Raw genomic sequence first — 24563 nt, forward strand, 5'->3', positions numbered from 1 at the left:
AAAACTTTAAGTTATAATACAACATAAATTTAAATTTCTAGTACTTAAACTAAAACGGAAATAAAAAAGAATAATAAAAATACTAAAACTAACATTTAAATGGAAAATATTCAAATAAAAACTAATTCAAAAGAATAATAAATACTATAAAGGTATATTAATGATACTAAATAACACTGAGAGGGACTTTATTTTAAATCTTCTTTTTACAATATGGGTTCTGTGTATACAGTACAATCTGTGTGTACAGTTTTATGAAACTAGCCAACAGCAAAATGTATTGCAACTTCTGAAATTCAACAGGCAAATGTTTTCAAACAATTAACAACAATTTTGTTAACCTACAATATACAATACCAATGAGGACTTGGACATTTTTAAAGGGTTAGTTCACCCAAAAATGAAAATTCTGTCATTAATTGCTCACCCTCATGTCATTCCAAACCCACAAGACTTTCGTTCATCTTCAGAAAACAAATGAAGATATTTTTGATGAAATCTGAGAGCTTTCTGTCCCTCCATAGACAGCTATGCAACTGACACTTTGACGCTTCAAGAAGTAAAAAATAATCCATATGAATTGAGAGGTTTAGTCCAAATTTTCTGAAGAGACACTATTTCTTTATATGATAAACAGATTTAATTTATGCTTTTATTCACATATAAACATTGATCAGTGAACTGAACCTGCTTGACATGAGAACAAACCTCTTCCGGAAGCTCAAACATGCTGCGTAACACATGAGAATGAACCTCATTGGTTTATATGAAAGCTCAAATTCAATCTGTTCATCAGATTAAACGATCGAGTCTCTTCAGAAAATTTGGACTAAACCACTCAATTCATATGGATTAGTTTTACGATCTCTTTATGAACTCTTTGAAGCATCAAAGTGTCCGTTGCGTAGCTGTCAATGGAGGGACAGAAAGCTCTCAGATTTCATAACAAATATATTAATTTGTGTTTCGAAGATGAACGAAGGTCTTACGGGTTTTGAAGGACACGAGTAATTTTAATTTTCGAGTGAACTATCCCTTTAAGTGTGCAATTGAAGAAAGAAAAAAACACTTTTATACAGTTTTATCTAAGAAAAATATGTAGGAGACATGACAGGAAATGAACACTTATTTAACAGACCTTCATTGTAAAGAAACAAAAAAACAACTGTGTTTTATCTGTGTGTTTTAATACAAATTCACACTAAATAGTTTAATTAACAGGAAGAATTATAATCAAAACATGAAAGCATTAAATCAACCTTAGCAGACCTTTCTTAATCATCATCATCAAATCTGATCTTTTTCCCTTGGAATGCTGTGATTTGTGCCTGCTGTTCTTTTCTTTTCCTGCTAGCCTCCCATGAGGGATGAAGGGTCTGCTGGGGTGGATTTGACATGTTTCCAGGTGGACCTCTGGGATTCTGGTTCTGATACTGCTCAAACTGTGGCCTTCCTCTCCCTGCCCCTGAAGGCCCCGCTTGCCTTTGTCCAGCAACTTTAAAAGTCTGTCTGTTGGGTTTGAAAGGACCCATCCTCCTGTCAGTGCCAACGTCTTGGCCTTTATATTGAGATGCTTTCATCCTACTCTCAGGACCTTTACTCTGGCTCTGGAATCGAGAAGGTCTTGACCCATCATTGTGAGACCCATACTTTGCTTTCTGAGAGGAGACGGTGGATTTGGACAAAGTTGAGCAAAACACGGACTGTAATTTGCCGAGGGTTGTCTCCTGAGGTTTGCGGGTGGCCTTCTTGTCAGGTTTTTGGTTACTTTTCTTTTTCTTCAATTTGCTCACTTTGCCCAGGAAGAAGTCATCATCATCACTGTCTTCAGACAGAGATGATTGCTTATGGAAACGTTCTTCTGTGCTGTCATCAAAATATTCCTTCTCTTCCTCCTCCTCATCATCATCTGATAAATCGCTCTCTTCATCTGCCTCAAGCTTCTTGGTCTCAGGTAGGTCTTGTTTCTTTTGTGTCTTTGAGGTGATCTCCATTTCTTTATCTGCTTTACCAACGTTCTTCAGCGGCGTAGACTTTGTGCTGCTTAGAGTTGAAGACTTTTCAGAAGAACTTTGGGTATTTGGAGCACTGGCCTCTGCATTCTGTGATTTAACTTTGACCCCTCTGGTGTTTTCTGAAAATGTTGTGATGATCTTGGATGGTGGCAAATCCAAAGCATCAGGGTCTTTACTCTTGGTAGGCTCTACAACACCGGACTTATGGATCTCAGTGGAAAAACTCTTCAATTTTTCATCTACTGCTTTACCAACGTTCTTCAGTGGTGTTGACTTTGTGCTGCTTACAGTTGAAGACTTTTCAGGAGAACTTTGGACATTTGGAACCGTGGCCTCTACATTCTTTAATTTATCTTTATCCCCTTTGGGTTTTTCTGAAGATGTTGTGATGATCTTGGATGGTGGTAATTCAAAAGCATCAGGGTCTTTACTCTCGGTAGGCTCTACAACACCAGACTTATGTATCTCAGTGGAAAAACTCTCCAATTTTTCCTCTACTACTTCATCATCCTCCTTGCTGTCATCGTCGTCGTCATCCTCTGGTTCCTCATCTTTCTCCTCTGGTTCCTCATCTTTCTCCTCTGGTTCCTCATCTTTCTCCTCTGGTTCCTCATCTTTCTCCTCTGGTTCCTCATCTTTCTCCTCTGGTTCCTCATATTCATTCTTGGACTCCGCCATGTTTAGTCTGTCAGTGTTTTTCAGCTCAGCTTTAGCAGCCTTAGCTCTTTCTTCTTCAATGGCTTCTTTGACCTTCTGGAGCTTGTTGATGAAGCGGGAATGTGTGATGATACGTGCGATGGCTCTGTCCAGTGGGTTTGCCTGAGGGTCCTGCAAAACCTTCTCATGCTCAGCGTTCTCCTGAAGTGCTGTCATGGTCACCTGATCTGGTTTAAGTCTCCTTAAAGCCTGGATTTCTTTCAGGATTTCTGCTGCTCTCTCTTGGCTTTCCTTCACCTCAGATTCCTGACCTTTCTTTTTCTTCAGAGCAGCCACTTGCTCTACCATTTTACTGATGATCAGCACCCTTGTCCTCTTTACTTCCTTCCTCATCCTGATCACCTCCATTGGGACAGCCACTGTTTCAGATGAGTCCTGTAAGAAGCATTTTTTATTCAGAATAATCTTCAAGTAAAGAGCTCTTTAGAGTAATGTTGTTTACCGCAAGAATAAAAGCATGGCGTTCAAAGGAATGGTTCCTCTAAAAAGGAATATTCTGTCATTATTTACTCATCTTCATTTCAAACTTGTTTTCAGTATCAAATCCCAGGTTTTAAATTTCCTGTTTTAAGCAAATCAACTTTCAGGTTTTTCAAACTTTCTGATTATTATCCGACTTTTGGCCTCATTTTATTGTGGGAATGTGGATATGGAAACTGGCCATGGAAACTGTGAATATTAACTAGTTAAATAACATCACTCACTTATACACAGTGTTAGCAGCTGCTTATAGTAATGACATACATTATTATATTGTCATAATTTTCGTCAATGACGTTTGATCCTGAGATACACGTTGAATCTGACACAATACGTGAAATGGAGCAATATTTGATTCGAACGTGTGCAGAGGCAAGCATTTTCTATACTAAACTATCAGTCTGTTCCCCATACAAATCACATGACTTCAGAAGACGTAAAAAGAAGATTCTTCAAAAATTCTTCTTTTGTGTTCCACTGACAAAGTAACAACATGAGGTTGATTTATTTTGGTATAACTATTCATTTAACATGCATGTGAAAGCATTATTGTATTTATTGAGGTATTTGAGAAGTTAAAGTAACCTGTAGTTATAGTTTTTTTTATAGCTTTGACCAATTATTTTACCTGTACTCAATCTAATCTAAAATAATTTCATGAACACCACTTAAAAATACAATTACCTCAACTGTTAACGTTTCTTCCTTCCGGCACTGATTGGTCTGTTCTTTTAATGTCTCCAGACTCGTCTTCTGGCTCTCCTGTGAAAAACCATCAATCTCCTCTTGCTGTTCATTTGTCTTTTTGTCACCCTCCTCCTCTTTCAATTTCTCATCATCATCGTTTGATTTCTCCGTACCAACATCATCATCATTACCATCCTCTTGTGGCTGACCTTGCGATGTGACATTTTCTGCTTTGTTTATTGCTTGTTTTTCTGCTTTTCTTGCATTTATTCTCTCGTCTTTGAAAGCTTTGATGGCTGCTTTTATGCTTTGGATTCTCTTGCTGAACTGTGGATGTGTGGCGATGCGGGCGGTGGCCCGGTCGGATAGGCTGGCCTCTTTATCCCGGCACACTTTGTCAAAGCTGATGTCCTTCTGTAAGGCGGCCTTGGTGACGTTGTCAGGAACAACAACTTTCAGTTCATGGATCTCCTCACGAAGTTTCGCCGCTCGCCTGCGGAACTTCTCTACGGCTGCCTCATTTCCTTTCTTCTTCTCCAGGCGTGAGATCTGACGGCTGAGTTTCCGGATGAGGAGCACCTTCACCCTTTTAACCTCTGCCCTCATCTTGACCACCTCATTGCTGAGGTTCAGCACTGCAGGCATCTTTATGTACTTTCTGAAGGATTCTGAAAGCTGAAATGAGAAAAGCAACAAGTGTTGTTTTTGGTCATGTTTTGATATGTTTTATCATCATCATGAAGTTATGTTATCTCAACATTTAAATTTTAGTCTTGGGTCAATACTTGCTCACAGACACAAGGTCATAGTGCACTGAAATACTACAACTACACACACATACATACATATATACATGTGTGTAGTTGTAGTATTTCAGTGCACCATGACATATATATATATATATATATATATATATATATATATATATATATATATATATATATACACACACACACACACAAGGTGCAGACAGAATAATATATTTATAGATATTATATACAGATGTGCAAATTGTGAGAGTATGTACTTGCAATTTTAATAAATATGGTTGAATTCATGAATTACAAATTACATATTACATAGTGGTAATACTGTATTGATGTTTGTGTACACCTTAAACATTTTCTAAAAAAAAAAAGGTCTTTATGTGTTAAAAGAAAATAATGCTAAGTAGATAATTACATAAATACAAAATAATCACATAAATTATTTAACATCACAATAACACAGTTAAAAATCACAAAACGTGTGCGTATGTTGTAATAAATGCCACATTATTCAACGCAAATACAATGTTGACAATCAGATCCAAGAAACCAGAACAACTCTGTGAGGGACTTACACGCAAAACAATTAACCAATTTTAATACACATAGACATAACTTCGCCATCACTTCTAATTGCAGAACTTTTATTCAAATAATAATTCATTCTTGCGACATGTCCCAACAAATTCTTGTTTCAAGCATGGCTGAAGGCATGTGTTGGGGTGATCGAATGTTCGCTACTTATATAACGTTACACAAGGTTTACATAATATGCCACAAGTTTTACTTGAGTATTATTATCCAAACCTTCACATCCACAGTTAATGTCAATATTAACACTTACCTCTACAAAATAATAGTGAAAATCATGCAGAAGAACTGACTGCTCAGGACGCCGCCATCTTGCCTTGCGAACGTAGCGCACGGCGTCGTTACGTCACGAGGCTTCCAGAATAAAAATGGGAGGGCCTCACGCAGGAGTGTTTTTATTTATTTCTTTGTGTCTGTTAGAAGGAAAACACTGACATCCTCGCATTGGCGTAGCGATGCGCATCAGTATTAGGACGCTCACGTAGTTTCCCTCGAGTGTTTAAAGTTATAGGAATCTAAAGGGTGGAGAATGAAGCGGCGCAATGCGGACTGCAGCAAACTCCGTCGCCCGTTGAAACGGAACCGAATCACCGAGGGTATTCACAGCAGGTACGGACGGAGAATCTCCCGGGCAGTCCACCGCACCGTAATGGCGTCTCTGAACTGAGCTTGGCCGTGTATGAGCTATCACAGTCAGATAGAGATGACAGTTCAATGTGATCATTCGCTCCGGCCTGACTGTAGCTTAGACCAGAATACCTCTGACTCCTTTCAGTAAAGCATAATATGTGTGGATGCTGGCTTTTGGGTATCATCCACGGGCTTCAATAGTGCAGAATTTGGAATAATAAGCATTACATTTGGTCTTGGCCATGTTATGAATGTTCTTCAGGTTGTGCAGTTGTCTTTTATAGTTATCATCACTATGTCTTGCTGAAAGATCCAGCTTGTGTTTTGGATCATGGTAACTTGTGCTTTTTAGCTTGTTCTTGGCTGGTCACTCTTAAAAATAAAGGTTCTTTAATGGCACTAATGGTTACATGAAGAACCTTTAACATCCATGGAACCTTTTTGTTGCACAAAAGGTGTTTTTTTTTAATTGTGGAAAGGTTTTTAGGAGATTAGAAAAACGTTACATTTAAAGGGATAGTTCACCCAAAAATGAAAACATTAAATTTATCTGCTTACCCCCAGGGCATCCAAGATGTAGGTGACTTTGTTTCTTCAGTAGAACGCAAGTGATGATTTTTAACTCCAACTGTTGCGGTCTGTCAGTTGTATAATGCATGTCAATGGGAACTTCGTCTATAGGAGTAAAAAAAACACGCACAGACAAATCCAAATTAAACCCTGCGGCTCGTGACGACACATTGATGTCCTAAGACACGAAACAATCAGTTTGTGCGAGAAACCGAACAGTGTTTATATAATTTTTTTACCTCTAAAACACCACTATGTCCAACTGCCCTCCACATCCGGTGCGTGTTTTTTTTGACTCTTATAGACGAAGTTCCCATTGACACGCATTATTCGACTGACGGACCGTAACGGTTGGAGTTAAAAATCATCATTTGTGTTCTACTGAAGAAACAAAGTCACCTACATCTTAGATGCCCTGGGGGTAAGCAGATAAACATCAAATTTTCATTTTTGGGTGAACTATCCCTTTAAGAACTCTTCACTGAAAAGTTCTCTGGAGAAACAAAAATCATTCTTTTTATGGCATCACTTTGAAACCCTCCGTTTGAAATCCTTATGTTTAAAAGTGTACCATGTGGGGGGAAAAAAACAACAAAAAAAAACAGCTTGACCAACATTATGACCAGCTGGTAGCTGGATTGTTGCTGGTCCAAGATGGTTGACCAGAAACCAACTAAGCTGCAAATGTTTATGCCACGTTATTGTAACATTTTTGACACCTATGCTGTTTTCTGTAGGTGTCAGGTGAATGTTATGAAGAAATCCTAATACAAACTGATCTTGTTCTAGAAAAATGTGTAGATTAAACCCTGTTGTTAAACTTGATCCTGCATGTTTTGGTTTGTTCAACTTCCACATGACACTGTGTTGACTGAAACTTTATATCTGCGGTCCCATCTGAAATAAGTTTATATAAACATACACTAACAAGACATACTCTGCCAAGACTTCATTTTGGCTAAGTATATTTGCATAGTTTTAACATGTGGGGTTCCCACAGTTACAAAAACCCCTGAAAATTGTTAGGAAAAAGACCAGGAAGAGTCATGGAAGTGTCTATAGTGAATGTAATTTCTGTGGTTATGCTCTGCATGGATGTTTACATAAGACTCTTTTTGGAGACTTTTGCTCACACAAGAGTAATAGATATCATAGACAAATGGAAAAGTAATTAAAATTCATTTATAAATAGGGTTTGCCTAATATATATATATATATAATATATACACACTGATATATTATGTTTCTTATGATTTCTCTTGATCTGGCAGTACCTTTCTGTACCTGAAGTTCCTGGTTGTTTGGGCGCTGGTTCTGCTGGCCGATTTCGTGCTGGAGTTCAGGTTCGAGTATCTGTGGCCTTTCTGGCTCTTCATCAGGAGTGTTTATGATTCCTTTAGATATCAGGGATTGGTGAGTATTTGAATCCCCGGTGTTGTGTAATTGAGCGACTAATGTCTTCTTGGTCCTTTGTAAACCAGTCTTGATGTCTTTGAGTGACATGTTCTACACTGGTTAAATCGATCATCTCTTCTCTACTCGTCTTATCCCACAGGCGTTCTCTGTGTTCTTTGTGTGTGTCGCATTCACATCAGACATCATCTGCCTCCTGTTCATCCCCAAGCAATGGCTGTTCTTCGCCGCCAGCACGTATGTCTGGGTACAGTACGTGTGGCATACAGGTAAGTCAGCATTGCTCAAGCCCCGTCTGATTTTCCATGAGTATCTTTTTAGGACACTTACACATTAGAGCTCATTGAATGTTAGAGAATGCTGGGAATCTATTGATTGGATGGGGATGGTGTGTGGCAAGTGTTTGCGAAAGTGATGTTCCATCATGCAACTGAAAGTTGCAAGCCTTGCCATAGGCATCCATTGACCAATGAAAACTGCAGACATGTGGATCCAGTTGTGCTTCCAGAAACCCAATTTATTCCACATTGCTGTCTGAAAGCCTCCATCAGATGTTTTGCTAGTGTGTAAAGTGCCCAAAAGCCTTGTCACTGATTATTCAGTGGCATAATTCAGGAGCATTCTGCTAAATATTACACAACTATTCACTTCCCTGGCAGTTAGTAGAGAGGGAGATGTTGAAAGGGCTTTTCTTATGCAAACAATCCCTTTTAGATCTCTCTGGATAGTCATTTATCTTGAATATGTTTGATGATTGCATAAAAGAATGAGAATGAGCAATGCCCCCCCCCCCCCCCCCACAAAAAAAAACTTGTTGGTGATTGACATCATAGTCGTATACCGTTCAAAAGTTTGAGGTTGGTAAGGTGTATATATATATATATATATATATATATATATATATATATATATATATATATATATATATATATATATATATGTATGGTTTTGAAAGTCTTTTATGTTCACTAAGGCTGCATTTATTTGATCAAAAATACAGTAAAACAGTAATATTGTAAATTATTACAATTTAAAATAGTAATTAATAATATAAATGTTTTCTGTTTTAATATATTTTAAAATGTAATTTATTCCTGTGATGCTAAAGCTGAATTTTCAGCATCATTACTTCAGTCTTCAGTGTCACATGATCCTTCAGAAATCATTATAATATGCTAATTTACTGCTCAAGAATCATTTATTATTATCAATGTTGAAAACTGTTGTGCTGATACATTTTCCAGGATACTTTGATAAATAAAAAGTTCAAAAGAACAGTGTTTATTAGAAATATAAATCTTTTGTAACCTTTAAATGTCTTTACTATCACTTTTGATCAATTTAATTCATCCTTGCTTTATATTATATTATATTATATTTTTATTTTACTTTTTATTTTTATGTATTTATATTTTACTGTTTACTTGTCTTTAATAATATTAATTTCTATTTTATATTATATTTAAATAGAATTTTTTTTCATTTGCATTGTTCTTGCATTCCACGTAAAAAGTTTGGTGAGTAAAATAAAAAATTTACTAGCCAATGGCGACTCGAGCTTCAGTGTGTCTGTAGAGGGTTGGATCCTGTCATTGTATGTCCTTTTCTTGGGTCGATTCATTGATGCCTCAGGAAGAGGAGAAAAAGAATTGCTGACACTGAGTGATTGTTCCTTGAAAACTCTTTCAGTATGCCTTGAGCTGTGACTGTGATTGCTCCTGCTGACACACGATTTGCAGCGCGTCTCAACAAGAGAGGGTGCTTTCAGCAAGCTGGGGTTTTGTTTGCAGCCTAGAGCTTATTTTGTGAAACCTGTGTGACGTTATTGATCTGCCAAACAACCAGTGGCCTTTATACAACCCCTCAGATGTCTGATGACCGTGAAGGTCACTAATGGGCTATAAGTCATTTATAGTTTGCAGAATTATGCATTCCTATATATGCCGTAAGAATGTCACAACTATTAACAGCAGGCTAGAGATCAAATGTCAACTGTTATACATAGTTTATCTATTTTCATTTTTTACAGAACGAGGTGTGTGTCTGCCCACTGTGTCTCTCTGGATTCTTTTTGTCTACATCGAAGCAGCTATCCGGTTCAAGGATTTGAAACATTTTCATGTAGATCTTTGCCGTCCATTTGCAGCTCATTGGTAAGATTTGTTCGACGCTTACTTGCCTTCATGTCATTCCAAACCAATATGATTTACTTTCAGTTATGGAACAAAAGAGGAGAAATTCTGAAGTATTTCTTCAACTTTTTATATCGTTTTCGTGAACTCATAAAGGTTTGTATCATTTTAAAGGGATAGTTCACCCAAAAATGAAAATTGTCATCATTTACTCATGTTTTTCACACAAAAAAATATATTTTAAAGAATGTTGGTAACCAGACAGTTGACGGCATCCATTGACTTCCATAGGAGGAAAAAAAAACTGAAACTATCCCCTTAAAGGGGTCCTATTATCCTATTATTATTATTATTATTATTATTATTTATTTTTTTTTACATTTTCAACTTTCTTTAGTGTGTAATGTTGCTAGTTGAGCATGAAAAAGGTCTGCAAAGTTATAAAGCATGAAGTCCACTCCAAAGTTTTCTTCCAGGAATGTACACATCACAATATTCCTCATTTAAATAATTCCTGCTCAAGGCATATGCTCAAAGGTGGCGAAGCCTGGTTCAATTACGTTAGTATTGGGTTGGAACTCATGGTTATGGTAAGGGGCGTGACATTTCCGAAACCGCTAAAGGTCGTTGACCAATCACAACACACGGGTCCAACCAATCAGAGCACACCACACTTTTCGGAAGGAGGGAGCTTCATTGAGACCAAAAGTAAACGGAGCACTACAGACAGATTGGGAAGAGAGGTGCTGCAATGTAAAATATGTGGGGGAAAATAATGTTTTTTTGAGCATATAAGCATTAAAACCTACTCTAATGGACCCCAAAAACAAAATCAAGACTTTGAAAATGGGCATAATAGGTCCTCTTTAAAGATTTTTGAAGTATCTCTTGAAGCACAAAGTCAGACCACATAAAGTTTCACAATTTTTTATTTTTATTTTTTATTACTAAACATGTAGTCAATAGCTGATGTAACTGTACTACTAATAGCGCAGCAGGCAGCTTTGTATTTGTAAACACACTCATGGCGTCTCCATAGCAGCACATGGGAGTGTTGCCATTATCTGAAGGTGTCTGATGTTGAGTCATCACTAGTTGTAGCAAATTTTTTTTCTGTATTCCATAACATGTTGTTCCAACCCTTTCGTTGCAGCATTGGCTATCCGGTGGTAACACTGGGCTTCGGCTTCAAGAGTTACGTAAGCTATAAGATGCGTCTGCGGAAGCAAAAAGAGGTGCAGAAGGAAAATGAGTTCTACATGCAGCTTCTACAGCAGGCTCTGCCACCAGAACAGCAGATGCTTCAGAGACAGGAACGAGAGGCAGAGGAGGGTAAGATCATCATTTGACTATTTTGATAATACAATCTTATATATATGGGTCATTCAAAAATCGTTAAGGCATTAATGTCGCAACCATGATCTCATTGCCATATGATTGATGACCATTCACATTCAAAACTTTGAGGTCAGTTAGACATTTTTTTTAAAGGGGTCATGAATTGAGAAATCAAGTTTTCCTAAATTTGACATATAAAAGGTCATTATACTTTAAAAAATATCCTGCAAGTTCCAGAACTCAAAACTTACTCAAGAGTCCCAAAACAGGTTTTATTGAAATCAAGCTGCCAAAATGATTTGTTTCATATTTTGTCACATTATGACGTAATAGTTCAACAAAGGACCGTCCCTGCAGAAAAGGATCAACAGCTACTTATACACCATTGCCTCTTTAGCCCCGCCCACCGATTCACGCATGTCATGTAGTAGTAAATAAGAGAGAGACACAAACGCAGGATTACTCCAGCAACAAAATGATAGAGATGCCTCTGAAGTGCCAAGTTGTTGAAAAACAAATTCTTTGCATTGCCTCTCTTGTGATCCTAACATTAGGAAATGCGTGAATGAACTTTATTTTTAACTAAGTTCAAGATCGCATCAGTAAGACACTTCGTTTGTTCGCTTCATTTTTAAACGACACAATTTGATGCTTTGTTTTCAGAGTAACTGAAAATAAATGTTGATTCACTATTGCTTTGTCTGTTACAGATAGTTTGATATGTACTGAGTATTTATACTGTAGTGCCAAAGTCAAACTGTGAATAGTTGTGATTTGCTGTTCTTTCCTTTGCTTTGGCATTTATGGGGTTAATGCGTTGGATTATCGGATACAGAAGAAAGCATGTAGAGAACGCTGCTTTTGTTATTGTTTTGATCTAAGCCATTCGTTGTAATCCTGAAAAGCTTCAGTGAGCAAGATCTTCTGTTTTGTCATCTGTAAGACATTACAACGCTTTTCATTTTATTGACATTTCATTTTTTTTATCAACAAGACCCTGCAAATGACAATGTATACGTTTTTCACTTTATCGAAAAGGGTGAACGATTAATAGCCTAAAAGAATGACAGTGCGACTTTTTTTTTTTTTTTTTTTTTGCTTCTAAATTATTAAAAAAAAAAAATAAAATCTTGCTAACATTGTGGACCTCATAGAATATTATAAAATTAAAATGCAATTCATCACCCCTTTTAAAAGAACTGTGTATTTTTATTCCGCAAAGATAAATTAAATTGATGAAAAGTGACCGTAAAGACATTTATAATGTTTGTGTTTCAAATAAATTATGTTCTTTTGAACTTTCTATTTATCAAAGAATCCTGGAAAAAAAGTATCACTGGTTCAACAAAAATAGCAGTACAACTGTTTTCGATATTAATTATAATAAGAAATTTTGCTTGACCAGCAAATCGGCATATTAGAATGGTTTCTGAAGGATCGTGAGACACTGAAGACCGAAGTAATGATTGCTAAAAATTCAGCTTTGCCATCACGGGACATTTTCAAATATATTTAAATAGAAGTCATTTTAAATTGTAGTAATTTTTCACAATATTACTGCTGTTACTCTATTTTTGATTAAATAAATAGTGATTGGGAGCATAAGAGACTTCTTTGATGACCCAAACTTTTGAACAATAGTGTATTTTTGTATTTATTTATTTTTTTAAAACTATTATGTGAAGCAGTACAATAAACTTTAAATGTTTTTGACTCTATTGTCACTTGACCTTTGTTGCATGATTTATTCAACAAGTGGAAACCAAATATCATCATAAACATGGTTATTTTGCATTATTACAAATACGTTCAAAGTCCTGATTGATATCACACAAGGGTTATTTATCATGCTGGGAATTAAAGGGTCAACTTTAGTGCACTGCATTGTAAGATACAGTACTCCAAGCTGTGTGCTTTGGATGTTTACCACACATTTTGACTAATGTTTGTTATCTGGATATTCCATGCTTGCAGAAAATTTTCATACAGTGCACATTATTCATAGTGCACAGTCGTATGGTACTACTACAAAGCCTATTGATTTGCATGATGCTTTCCAATTTGTATTTTTCATTTGTAGTCATAGCAGTCTGACAGCATTGCCTTGTAATCTTAAAATCTTGCTTTCATTCATTTGGCAGCCACCTCAAAAGGCATGTCTGAAGCAGACTCGGTGTTAGTGGCTCAGAACGGCACTGCTATTACCAAGAAACTGCCCATGTCTCTGCCTGAACTGGAGTACAAGGAGAAGGGCAAAGATGGGGGAAAAGACAAAAAACAGCAGCAGCACAGCATAGGAATAAACAACAACATCTTACAGACTGTGGATGCTAAACTACAGGACATTGAGTATATGGAGAACCATCTAAACACTAAGAGACTCAACAACGAGCTCAGCGGCAGCGCAGAGAACCTGTTCCTAAAAGAGGAGGTAGGCAGTGGAGGAGGAAGCTCTGCCCCCTCCAAACATTACAAAAACTCCTCCCCCCATAGCCACAACTCCACCAATGGCAGCGTACCATCCTCTTCATCCAGCAGGAGTGAAAAGAAACAGAAGTGTGCAGGGAAGAACCTTGCACCTCACAGAGATCTGATGGAGAACTGTATACCTAACAACCAGCTCAGTAAGCCAGATGCGTTAGTGCGGTAAGACTCCTCATGCAGCAACTACTATAGTCTGATTGAGCCATTGGAGTGTGTTCGTCCTGTTTATTCCCTTTTTCTCTGTTTGTCAGGCTTGAGCAGGACATAAAGAAGTTGAAGGCTGACCTGCAGGCGAGCAGACAGGTGGAGCAAGACCTGCGCAGTCAGATCAGCTCTCTGAGCAGTGCCGAGAGGAGCATGCGCTCTGAGCTGGGGCAGCTCCGCCAGGAAAATGAGTTGCTGCAAAACAAGTGAGACATCAGCAACTTGAAGCACAATAAATAGTAACTAATATTTGCCAATACAAATTTTAAACCGGGGACTCTAAGACCCTGTCCCAAATGGCACCCTGAACACTCGCAGTCTTTCTACGAGTCTGCACTTTTGAAGTGAAGTGGTAACACATACTTTTGTCCAAATTTGTCTATTTAACCCATCCAAGTTAGTGCACACACATTAGGAGTAGTGAGTAGTGAACATGAACGCATTGCAAACTGTGGAGACACACACCCGAAGCAGTGGGCAGCCATTTTGCTTAGTGCCCAGGGAGTGATTGGGGGTTAGATGCCTTGCTCATTGGCTGGGAATCGGACCCGGGTCTCCCGTGTGGCAGGCGAGAATTCTACCACTGAACCACCTATGCTTAACAATGCTTTGTGACGTAATTCCACTTTGACTAGAAATAGAATCAGGTAAAATTCTGCTGCAGACCTCACTTCAGCACGGGCTCAGCAAAAGTTCATATCGACCGCAAAGCTCTCAACATCCTTCTGAAACCTGAAATGACAAATGGGATTAGACCATAAGTGCATATGAAGTGTGCCATTTGGGACCGGGCCAAACTCTAATTACCTGGGCCACTAGTCCATGGTGTTTTTCACTGGGGATGAAAAGTGTCAGTTAATTAAAATCACCATTAAATCAAAATGGTCAATCACAGCAATAGCAAACCACAACGATCCAATCTATTCCCATTAGACAAAATCAAGTTTCACTTGGAAAAAGATGATCGCAACTTCCATTTCATGCCGACTTTACATATGTAATATTAAAAATTCATCATTGATATCCCAAATCCTTGTGAGTGGTCAGTCTGTATCAGTGCTGAGAATTGTAACAGGTTGCAGGTAGGGACAATAATTTACGCCTGCATAAAGACCATTTAACTAAAAAAATACAGTGAAGAATTAAAATGGTTATTTAGACGAGTGTTGTTATTATATACTAAAATGAATAAAAATAGTTTCCAAAGATCAAAATAAAGCTGAAATAATAAAATATAAATATTGAATAAAAACTAATGAAAATAGAAATGCTGTCTAGGCAACTAATGAAATAAAGTTGAAGTACTAAAATTACTAAAATTAAAAAAAAATTCACATAAACTGAAAATAAAAAATAAAGCTCATTCAAAATATTAAACGTGCCCTAGAACAAGTTTTTACAAGGTGTCCCCTGAATGTGTCTGTGAAGTTTCAGCTCAAAATACCCCATAGATTTTTTTTTTTTTTTAATTAATTTTTCTAACTGCCTATTTTGGGGCATCATTAACTATGCACCGATTCAGGCTGCGCCCCCTTTAAATCTTGTGTTCCCTGCCCCCGAGCTCTCAACTGTAATACAGTGCATTTACAAAGTTCACACAGCTAATATAACCCTCAAATGGATCTGTACAAGATGTTTGTCATGCATACTGCATGCATGCGTCGGATCATGTGAGTATAGTATTTATTTGGATGTTTACATTTGATTCTGAATGAGTTTGATAGTGCTCCGTGGCTAAAGCGAACATTACACACTGTTGGAGAGATTTATAAAGAATGAAGTTGTGTTTATGAATTATACAGACTGCAAGTGTTTAAAAATGAAAATAGCGACGGCTCTTGTCTCCGTGAATACAGTAAGAAACGATGGTAACTTTAACCATATTTAACAGTACATTAGCAACATGCTAACGAAACATTTAGAAAGACAATTCACAAATATCACTTAAAAATATCATGTAATCATCATGGATCATGTCAGTTATAATCGCTCCATCTGCCATTTTTCGCTATTGTCCTTGCTTGCTTACCTAGTCTGATGATTCAGCTGTGCACAGATCCAGACGTTAATACTGGCTGCCCTTGTGTAATGCTTTGAACATGGGCTGGCATATGCAAATATTGGGGTCATACATATTAATGATCCCAACTGTTACGTAACAGTCGGTGTTATGTTGAGATTCGCCTGTTTTTCGGAGGTCTTTTAAACAAATGAGATTTACACAAGAAGGAGGAAACAATGGAGTTTGAGACTCACTGTATGTCATTTCCATGTACTGAACTCTTGTTATTCAACTATGCCAAGGTAAATTCAATTTTTTATTCTAGGGCACCTTTAATACATTTTATAATAGTATACAAATACTGATTTGGACATAACCAGTTAGAGATTGTTTTTTGACCAGTAAATCCCATCAGTAATCATTTTTAATAATGAATTATATATGTATAGCACCTTTCATACTTAAAATCTCAAATTTTAAAAAAGCCTAAATACTTTTAAGAAAACTGTAATACTAAAAAAGGTTTGTTTCCAAGGACCCCAATTTAATGCTAATCACCAGTGTTGGGGAAAGTTTCTTTTAAAAGTAATGCATAACAATATTGTATTACTCCATAAAAAATTAACTAATTGCATTACTTAGTTACTTTTTATGGAAAGTAATGAGTTGCATTACTTTTGCGTTACTTTTTCTCACCTGGGCTGGGATTGCTTATTTGTTTTTTAATAACACCAAAAAAAGTTCTATTTTGGACAAATGTAAAGGCCCTTTTCACACCAAAAGTGAAATTAATAAGCTTCAGGCTGATCACAATGTGATGTTTATCTAAAGTCATTTTTGCTTATTGGTATGGTTGAATTGTATCATTGAAGGTCAGCAGCAAATACATTGGTTAATAAAGTGAGATTATATAAAGTATATTTGTTTAATTTTAATATATTTAATTATTGCAGGTTTGGGCAGTATTCTGGGATTGCATTTCACTGTTTTTATTCATTTTGAGGAATATTGACTTGTTTTTGTGCAAGTGAGATGAGTAAATGCTCACATTTAATCTAGAACTACAATAACAGTCATATTTACACACAGCACCTCTACATTTACTCACAATTTCTCAAATTGGGGACAGGAGAGTTGTACATCAATACATGGGAAAACAAAGTAACTTGCATTACTTATTTGAAAAAGTAACTCAGATATTTTGTTATAAATTTAAAAGTAATGCCTTTCTTTACTAGTTACTTGGGAAAAAAAGTACGTATCTGATCTGATTACGTAACTAAAGTCCTCAACACTTCTAATCACTACCTGTTTTTTTTTTTGTTTTTTTCTGCATTTGTATCCTCAGATGCACATTTCCATCTCTCTACCTGCAGTTGTTTGTGCCAGTGTTAATTATGTGCTTTTCTGTCTTAGGCTTCATAACGCCGTGCAGGCCAAGCAAAAGGACAAGCAAATGATTGTGCAGCTGGAGAAGCGTCTCAAGGCAGAACAGGAAGCGCGAGCCGCTGTGGAAAAGCAGCTTGCAGAAGAGAAGAAAAGAAAGAAGATGGAAGAGGCTACAGCCGCACGTGCTGTCGCTCTGGCAGCTGCCTCCAGGTGAGACGGATGAATAACTTGCCCAGAAATATTGTTCCATCTCCATATATTCTTACAATTTTCTGTGGAATAAACTTTAACTGATAATATGGAGCACTGTGTGTGTTTGTCTTGTTTTATTATGTATTTGCATTGGTGGGCTTGACTTTTCACTTCCATTCACAGAGGGGAATGCACGGACTCCCTGAGGAATCGCATACGTGAGCTGGAGTCGGAGTGCAAGAAGCTCAATCACGACATGAAGCTAAAGGAAGAACAAATCAGAGAGCTCGAGCTCAAAGCTCAAGTAAGCCAGAACCCCTGCTGATGTGGTGCTTTCCCAAGAGCAATATTTAGAAGTGACTTTTTTTTTTCCCCTCACAATTCTGACTTTATAACATGCAATTGCAAGTTTATATCACAGTTCTGAGAAAAAAGTCAGAATTGCATGTTGTAAACTCACAATTCTAACTTTTTTTCTTATAGTTATAAAGTCCAATTCTGAAAAGTCAGAATTGCATGTTGTAAACTCACAATTCTAACTTTTTTTCTTATAGTTATAAAGTCCAATTCTGAAGTCAGAATTGCTAGTTTATATCTTGAAATTCTGACTTTATAACTCGTAATTGCAAGTTTGTCACAATTCTGAGGGGAAAAAAAGTCAGAATTGGAAGATATAAACACGCTATTGCGAGAAAAAAGTCAGAATTTCGAGGTTATATCTTGCAATTCTGACTTTATAACACGCAGTTGCAAGTTTATATAACATAATTCTGAGAAAAGAAGTCAAAATTGCGAGATTAAAAAGTCGCAATTACCTTTTTAAGTATTTTTTTTAATTCAGTGGCGGAAACGAGCTTCCATAGGTTTGGCCTAATTCCTGAGACAAAATGTTTATCCTCTACACAACTGGCTGCAAACTCTTATTCTAGTCTGGAAGCAGTTTCATATCATTCAGATGGAAAAAAAATCTCGCCCTACAGTTTTTTCCCTACAATGTTTCATTCAGCAATTACATCAAATTATGGACTTTAAATAAGTTGTTAATGGGGTTTCATATATTTTGTTCAACTAAGAAGTAATATGCTTCCTCACCTCTTTGTTCCTCTATGTGCAGGAGTTGCGTAAATATAAGGAGAATGAAAAGGACACAGAGGTTCTGATGTCAGCGCTGTCGGCCATGCAGGACAAGACCCAGCACTTAGAGAACAGTCTGAGTGCTGAGACCAGAATCAAACTGGATCTCTTTTCAGCACTCGGAGATGCCAAGCGACAGCTAGAGATTGCTCAAGGTCTGCCCTCTTCCTATCTTAATAGAGCTCTGTATCTATACTAGGCATGTGACGATATAAATTTTTTATGCTGAGATAATTGCTGAAGCTTTTATCACGGTATACAGTATTATCACGATATTGAAATGAGTTGCAAAAAGAAAAAGGAAAAACTTAACAATAAGAACTGAACAATTATAACAGAAAGAACTGAACACTTTATTTAACAATTACAGTTTTTTTTTATTCGCTTTGGTACTATTTTCACAAGTAAGGTGTACATTTTCAAAACTCTTAGTACAAAAATCCAAACTGATCACACTTGTAACGCAGCTAGTCATTCTTTCAAAACTTGATGGAATGCTTTCAGTCAGTTGCACATGTTTTCAGTCCACATAATCATTGTTTCAAACACAAGATTATTGTAATATGTAACGGGAACATTTGGTTTAATCACCGAAACACAACAGTATGATCATCTTTCAGTTTAGTACTTTTAACAATCAGTTCATCCAACAGCAAACAATGCAAGATACATGTTTCAAATCACCCTTTATGCTGAAATAATTATCATTATCATAGTTATCACAGGCTACAGATGCCACATTAGAAAAAACACTTACATTACCTAAATTACATAATTGACATAAAATCCATAATGTTTGTAATAATATCTATTCAGTATGCTATAAAAAGGTTTGAGAAAGTATGACACAGTCATGAGGTTTTGTATAGAACAGAGTGTGCTGGCAATACAGTAAATGTTCCCACTGTACCACATGACTGAATCTATACTGTAGTTGATCTTTACTGATGAAGGGGGAGTTACAGAAATGTGTCAGTCTCTGCCATGGTAATGGCTCTTTTTACAGCATCACATGGCATTCTATAATGTAAAATGATGTTGGTTTGCCATGTTTTATGGGGACTATCCATAGACATAATGATTTTTACTTTACAAATGCTATATTCTATCCCCTACCCATAAACCTACCTATCACAGAAAACTTTCTGCATTTTTACATTTTATAAAAATTTAATTTCATAGGATTTATAAGCTGTTTTCCTCATGGGGACATTTGGTTCACAATGCAGTGTTTACCAGGACCACAGACGCACACGCATACACACACACACACACACACACACACACTTTGAAAATTGTAGTTATCATCTAGGTAAATCTGAGATAAATTGCTTATAATGTGAAAAGAATTTGTTACATTTGGTTATCCATAATGTAAATTGCAAATATGTTCTATAAAACTATGCCTATAAAATCAATATCTATAGAAATCTATAGGTGTACCAAATGATTCATTGATTAACCATTAAGTTCAGTTGGATTTAATAATAGACAAATGTATTAAACTGAACGAAAAGAGATGCAAATCAAAAGTTTGATAGTAATAGCATTATGAAAGGCAGTTACTGTGACTGAAACATTTATATAGATGAAACACTTATTTTGTGTTGTGAAAAGGATACTTTCTGATTTTGTGTATTGTACTAACACAATTGAAAATATGCTGAAATGTTTGAAAAAAGTGCACTTTTGATGATCTGTTGTGATATTAGTACTAAGAGTTTTGAAAATTTACCAGTTACTTGTGAAAATTGCACCAAAGCAATTAAAAAAAAAAAAAACTGTAAACAATACACAAAAATGTATAAAATAAAAAAGTATGTTTCAAACCACCAATGTTTCAAAAGAATTATAAAGAACAATAGGTAACACTTTACAGTAAGGTCACCTCAGTTGTTCATTATTTTCTAATAATTCAATGGCCCGGAGTCGATTATTGCGCTTATACTATGGTTACCACACTGTTCAGATGTTGTATTTCAAGACATTTGTCAGGTTTTTGTCCTTAAAACACTCTTGTGTGTGGGACTAATTTCTTATGCATCTCATCCTAAGCCAGTGGTTCTCAAACTTTTTTGGTCGTGCCCCCCTTTAAACCTTTATAAAAAAAAAATTAATCTTATTAGTTTATAATTATACTTATTTTATAAATAAATATTATATATGTAATGATATATTATAATTTCATTAAAAATTATAAAAATTGAAAGATCGTTGAAATTGTGCAATAAAAAACACGTGCATTAGTTTCACTTTGTAATGTCATTGAATCATTGAAAACTACAGTAGCTTGTAGCTTACACAATAGTAGCTTGTGATTCTGTCAGCTGAACGAATCGGAATCTTTTCTATGGCGAGCAACTTCTATGTTGGTCTTGTTCACACAGTGACAAGTCAAGAATCTGAAGAAGAACGATTCAGTGTAACTGGCGTTCGGTGCTTTTTTTATATAGGTAGATCACCAACTGCTATTCATGCACTTAAAGGTGCTAAAGAGGATCTTTTCATCGAGAAACCAAAGACTGTCAGTGAGTTTTTGAAATGAGCGCATGCATTTCGAGGGAACGCCTCCCAAAACTCGTGCACGAGTATTGGAACACGAGTGTTTACCACCGGCATTCGCTGTGTCGTGTTAGTGGATTCATTATGTCGGACTCACCGCAGGTAACTCATAATCTGCAGTTGTTATTCCTGTCTCCTGACAAAAACATTGCATGCGGCGCCTGTAGAGTGTGGAAAGTTACTGGAGCGCGCAGCCGCGCACGTCTCTCACAAGGAACGTCATGGCAGTGATTGACAAGCCAGAGGACCAATCCGCACACGTCTTTCACAAGGAACGTAATGGCAGTTATTGACAAGCCAGAGGGCCAATCGTTTACGCGATGATCGCGTAAACGATTGGCTGATGTTTTTAAGGCCCTACCTCATGCACAGATGATGTATATTAATATTATTCCTTTCAGTGCACCTAATAAATAGTCTTTTATCAGTTAGTAATATTGCAAAAATGTATAAAACAAAACATCCTCTTTAGCACCTTTAAACACCATTGCAAAACTTTTTTTACCTGTTGATCTCTTGTGCCCCCCACACTTTGAGAACCACTGTCCCAAGCCAAAACGTCATTTCAGACCTAGTAACAAAGGCTTGAGCCTTTGATAGCAGACTAATACAGTTATTAACACAGTTTAGAGAGAGAGAGAGAGAGAGAGAAAGAGAGAGAATAAGCATATGTGAATTAGCCTACCTGAGTCTGTGCGTCTCTCATGGCAACAGTGTCTCTACTAATAGCAAAACTGTAAGTTTATCTACCTCAAGAACCGCACAGTTATTACCTCACTGGTGAGAAATGTCATGTAGCTTTTAAGTTGCTAAACTATTTTACTGATTAATTCATCAGAGCAGCGCTAACAAAACGTTTCTGTGCGCGTTTGAGTGAGAGAGCGGGAAAAAGTATGTGCTTTCAGGACATAAAAAAAATGTATTTTGTGGCAAAACCATGACAATTTTTTCGTTTTTCTCCTATTGTTTACCATATTTATTTGCTTGTTTGGTGTCGTTGAGGTTTTGTTTCTTTTGCTGTTGTAGGATGTAAGGACCTTTTCGAAATAACTGAAATCATTTGGCGAGGTGATATGGAACTGTAATGCGGTCAAGACCGGCATAGAACTACTTTAGCCGTGCGTTTCCCTGAAAATAATTGCACAGCTTAGAATGTTGTTCAGCCAATCAGATTTGAGCATTCAACAGCCCTGTAGTATAACTAAAGTTAACTAATGGAACCGAACATTATTATTATTTTCAATCAATATCTAGTGCATGCTGTAGTCCATGTAAAAATGTTTAAGTTTGAAAATATAAATAGCCTATTAAGTAGATAAACACCATTGCGAGTACAAAAATCTGAATTGCTGTTTAAAATATTTCAAAAACTGTTCGGAAACAGAAAGTAGCACAGCTGCTTTGTTTACGGAGTTATTAGTGTAATGGCTGCATTTCTGCCGTTTCATCAGCGCCATCTGCTGTCAGAGAGTGAACCTATTGTCTTTTTGCCCTGCTCACAGGTCAGATTTTGCAGAAGGAGCAGGAGATAAAAGAGTTGAAGCAGAAGATTGCAGAGGTCATGGCGGTCATGCCCAGCATCACCTACTCGGCAGAAACCAACAACATGACCCCTGTGACCCCACATTACTCCTCCAAGTTCATGGACACCAGTCCTTCCAGCTTGGACCCCAATGCCTCCGTCTACCAGCCGCTCAAGAAGTGAATGTTCACACACACAACGTCCACTTTGCTCTTTGATTTGTCTAAAAGTTCAGTATGCAAACCAATGGGATGGGGTTGTATTTTTGTTTGATTTACCCCTCCTCTGTTAGTATGACTCTTCTTTGTTATTGCTAAAATAAGTGGAGGATTAAAGGGAGAAAAATGGATGTCACCTTAACAAGAACTGCCCTCATGGTGTTTAAGGTTATTTTTGAAGCTCTTACACCTAAATTCTTTTCTTGGTAATGGCACTTCAGCCTGTTGTGGTTCTTTTGTTATCCTAAATCTGTTTTGTGAGGGTCTTAATGAAGACCTTTCACGATTTTATTAGTACCTCCTCATCTTTGTGTTGAATCTGAACAGTTTTATGTGCCAGATATGGTGGCATGACTTCTTTTACTTCCCTGGTGTAAACGTACACATTTAAGTTTATTGAATGTAAATAGAAAAGGGAAAAACGTATTGAGATGAGGCACGAGTATTTGTGATGGGAAAAAATATGTCGTGTTTGTTGCAATGGAGTGATTAAGAATGCATTTCAGTTTAATTATGACCATAGTATTGTGCATCTGTTTTTGGAGAGGTAAAATCATTTCATTACAGATGGATCTGAATTGGATATATTTTTGGGTTTCTATAAACCAAATTTTCCGTTCTTCCCAATGCTGTTTTCCAACATGTCGAAGACACGATAAAAACCCACGTGTTTAAAAAGGGACTGATCTTCACGTTGTATTTGTTGACAAAAATGCTGCATAAATATTTGGGAATGTTGTCGTATTTTGCAGTCAATGCAAGTCCTTTTTGTTAACGGACAAAATTGAAATAGAATTTAGTTGAAACCAGTTGAAAAGCTGAACATATGATGTCTTGTTTGCCAGTTGTTATGTTACACAGTGCCTTGAAATATCTTGTTTAATATATTCTCTCTCACACCTCCCATGCCATTGTCACCCTAGAATCCATCTGATTGGTCAGCATACCACATGACCTGTTTTTCCCCAAGCGTGGCATTTAAAATCATCTGCCCTCTTGTTGCCATGTGTTCTGTCAGGGAAAAAATATACAGGTAACAGTGAGCCCACTTGTTATCAGTGGTCCATTATTTCTGCCATGTCTCTAATTTATATTAACATATTCATTGCATTTTATAATATTTGCTGAATGGTTTGATTTTGGTCAAATGTGCCAAATTTTTTTTCTCCCCTGCACCATTTAATTTCATTGAGGATAATGCAAACTGTACATGCATCATTTTATAGAGAACTCACTGCAGATAACAACTAAAATCAATCCATTAATGTTTCATTTTCATTAAAAATCCTACTTCACATTTCTTCTTCATTGGTTTAAGGATTGTGTCATGATGCAGGCAGAATATGCTTGTTTTGTTTAGTCCTTGTTTTACAACAGGGGTTTCTTTTTTTTATTTGTCTACTTTGGGAAAGTATTACTGTGGATTGCATTTGGTGTTTTTATGGTAAACTTTGTGGAGAGTAAAAAAAACACGCCTTTGTTTCTCATTGTTTGAATTTTTTAAAAGAACCAAGCT

At 36.7% G+C, this 24563-nt stretch overlaps 2 protein-coding genes across 5 annotated transcripts; one reads left to right on the plus strand and one right to left on the minus strand.

Annotated features, from left to right (window-relative positions):
• Window positions 1–1124: 1124 nt before the first annotated feature.
• Window positions 1125–5924, minus strand: srfbp1 (serum response factor binding protein 1). Of its 3 annotated transcripts, none has more exons than XM_048201240.1 (4): window positions 5511–5924; window positions 3897–4574; window positions 2672–3107; window positions 1125–2587 (listed from the first exon to the last, which is right to left on the minus strand). In XM_048201240.1, exons 2-4 carry the CDS (start codon window positions 4542–4544, stop codon window positions 1275–1277), a joined length of 2397 nt encoding a protein of 798 aa, XP_048057197.1. In that variant the 5' UTR covers window positions 4545–4574; window positions 5511–5924; the 3' UTR covers window positions 1125–1274. The 3 variants fall into 3 exon arrangements, with proteins under 3 accessions (XP_048057197.1, XP_048057196.1, XP_048057195.1); XM_048201239.1 differs by having other exon boundaries at window positions 1125–2608; XM_048201238.1 differs by having other exon boundaries at window positions 1125–3107.
• maco1a (macoilin 1a) lies at window positions 5731–24344 on the plus strand. 2 transcript variants are annotated; one of them, XM_048201241.1, is made up of 11 exons: window positions 5731–5866; window positions 7729–7870; window positions 8013–8139; window positions 9900–10023; window positions 11156–11334; window positions 13479–13986; window positions 14076–14234; window positions 17447–17629; window positions 17795–17915; window positions 18726–18900; window positions 22810–24344. In XM_048201241.1, the coding sequence occupies exons 1-11, from the start codon at window positions 5787–5789 to the stop codon at window positions 23010–23012; spliced, it is 2001 nt and encodes a 666-aa protein (XP_048057198.1). In that variant the 5' UTR covers window positions 5731–5786; the 3' UTR covers window positions 23013–24344. The 2 variants fall into 2 exon arrangements, with proteins under 2 accessions (XP_048057198.1, XP_048057199.1); XM_048201242.1 differs by having other exon boundaries at window positions 13482–13986.
• Window positions 24345–24563: the final 219 nt, after the last annotated feature.

The sequence above is a fragment of the Megalobrama amblycephala genome, linkage group LG9 (genome assembly GCF_018812025.1).
Source record: "Megalobrama amblycephala isolate DHTTF-2021 linkage group LG9, ASM1881202v1, whole genome shotgun sequence".
NCBI classification, from domain to species: domain Eukaryota; kingdom Metazoa; phylum Chordata; class Actinopteri; order Cypriniformes; family Xenocyprididae; genus Megalobrama; species Megalobrama amblycephala.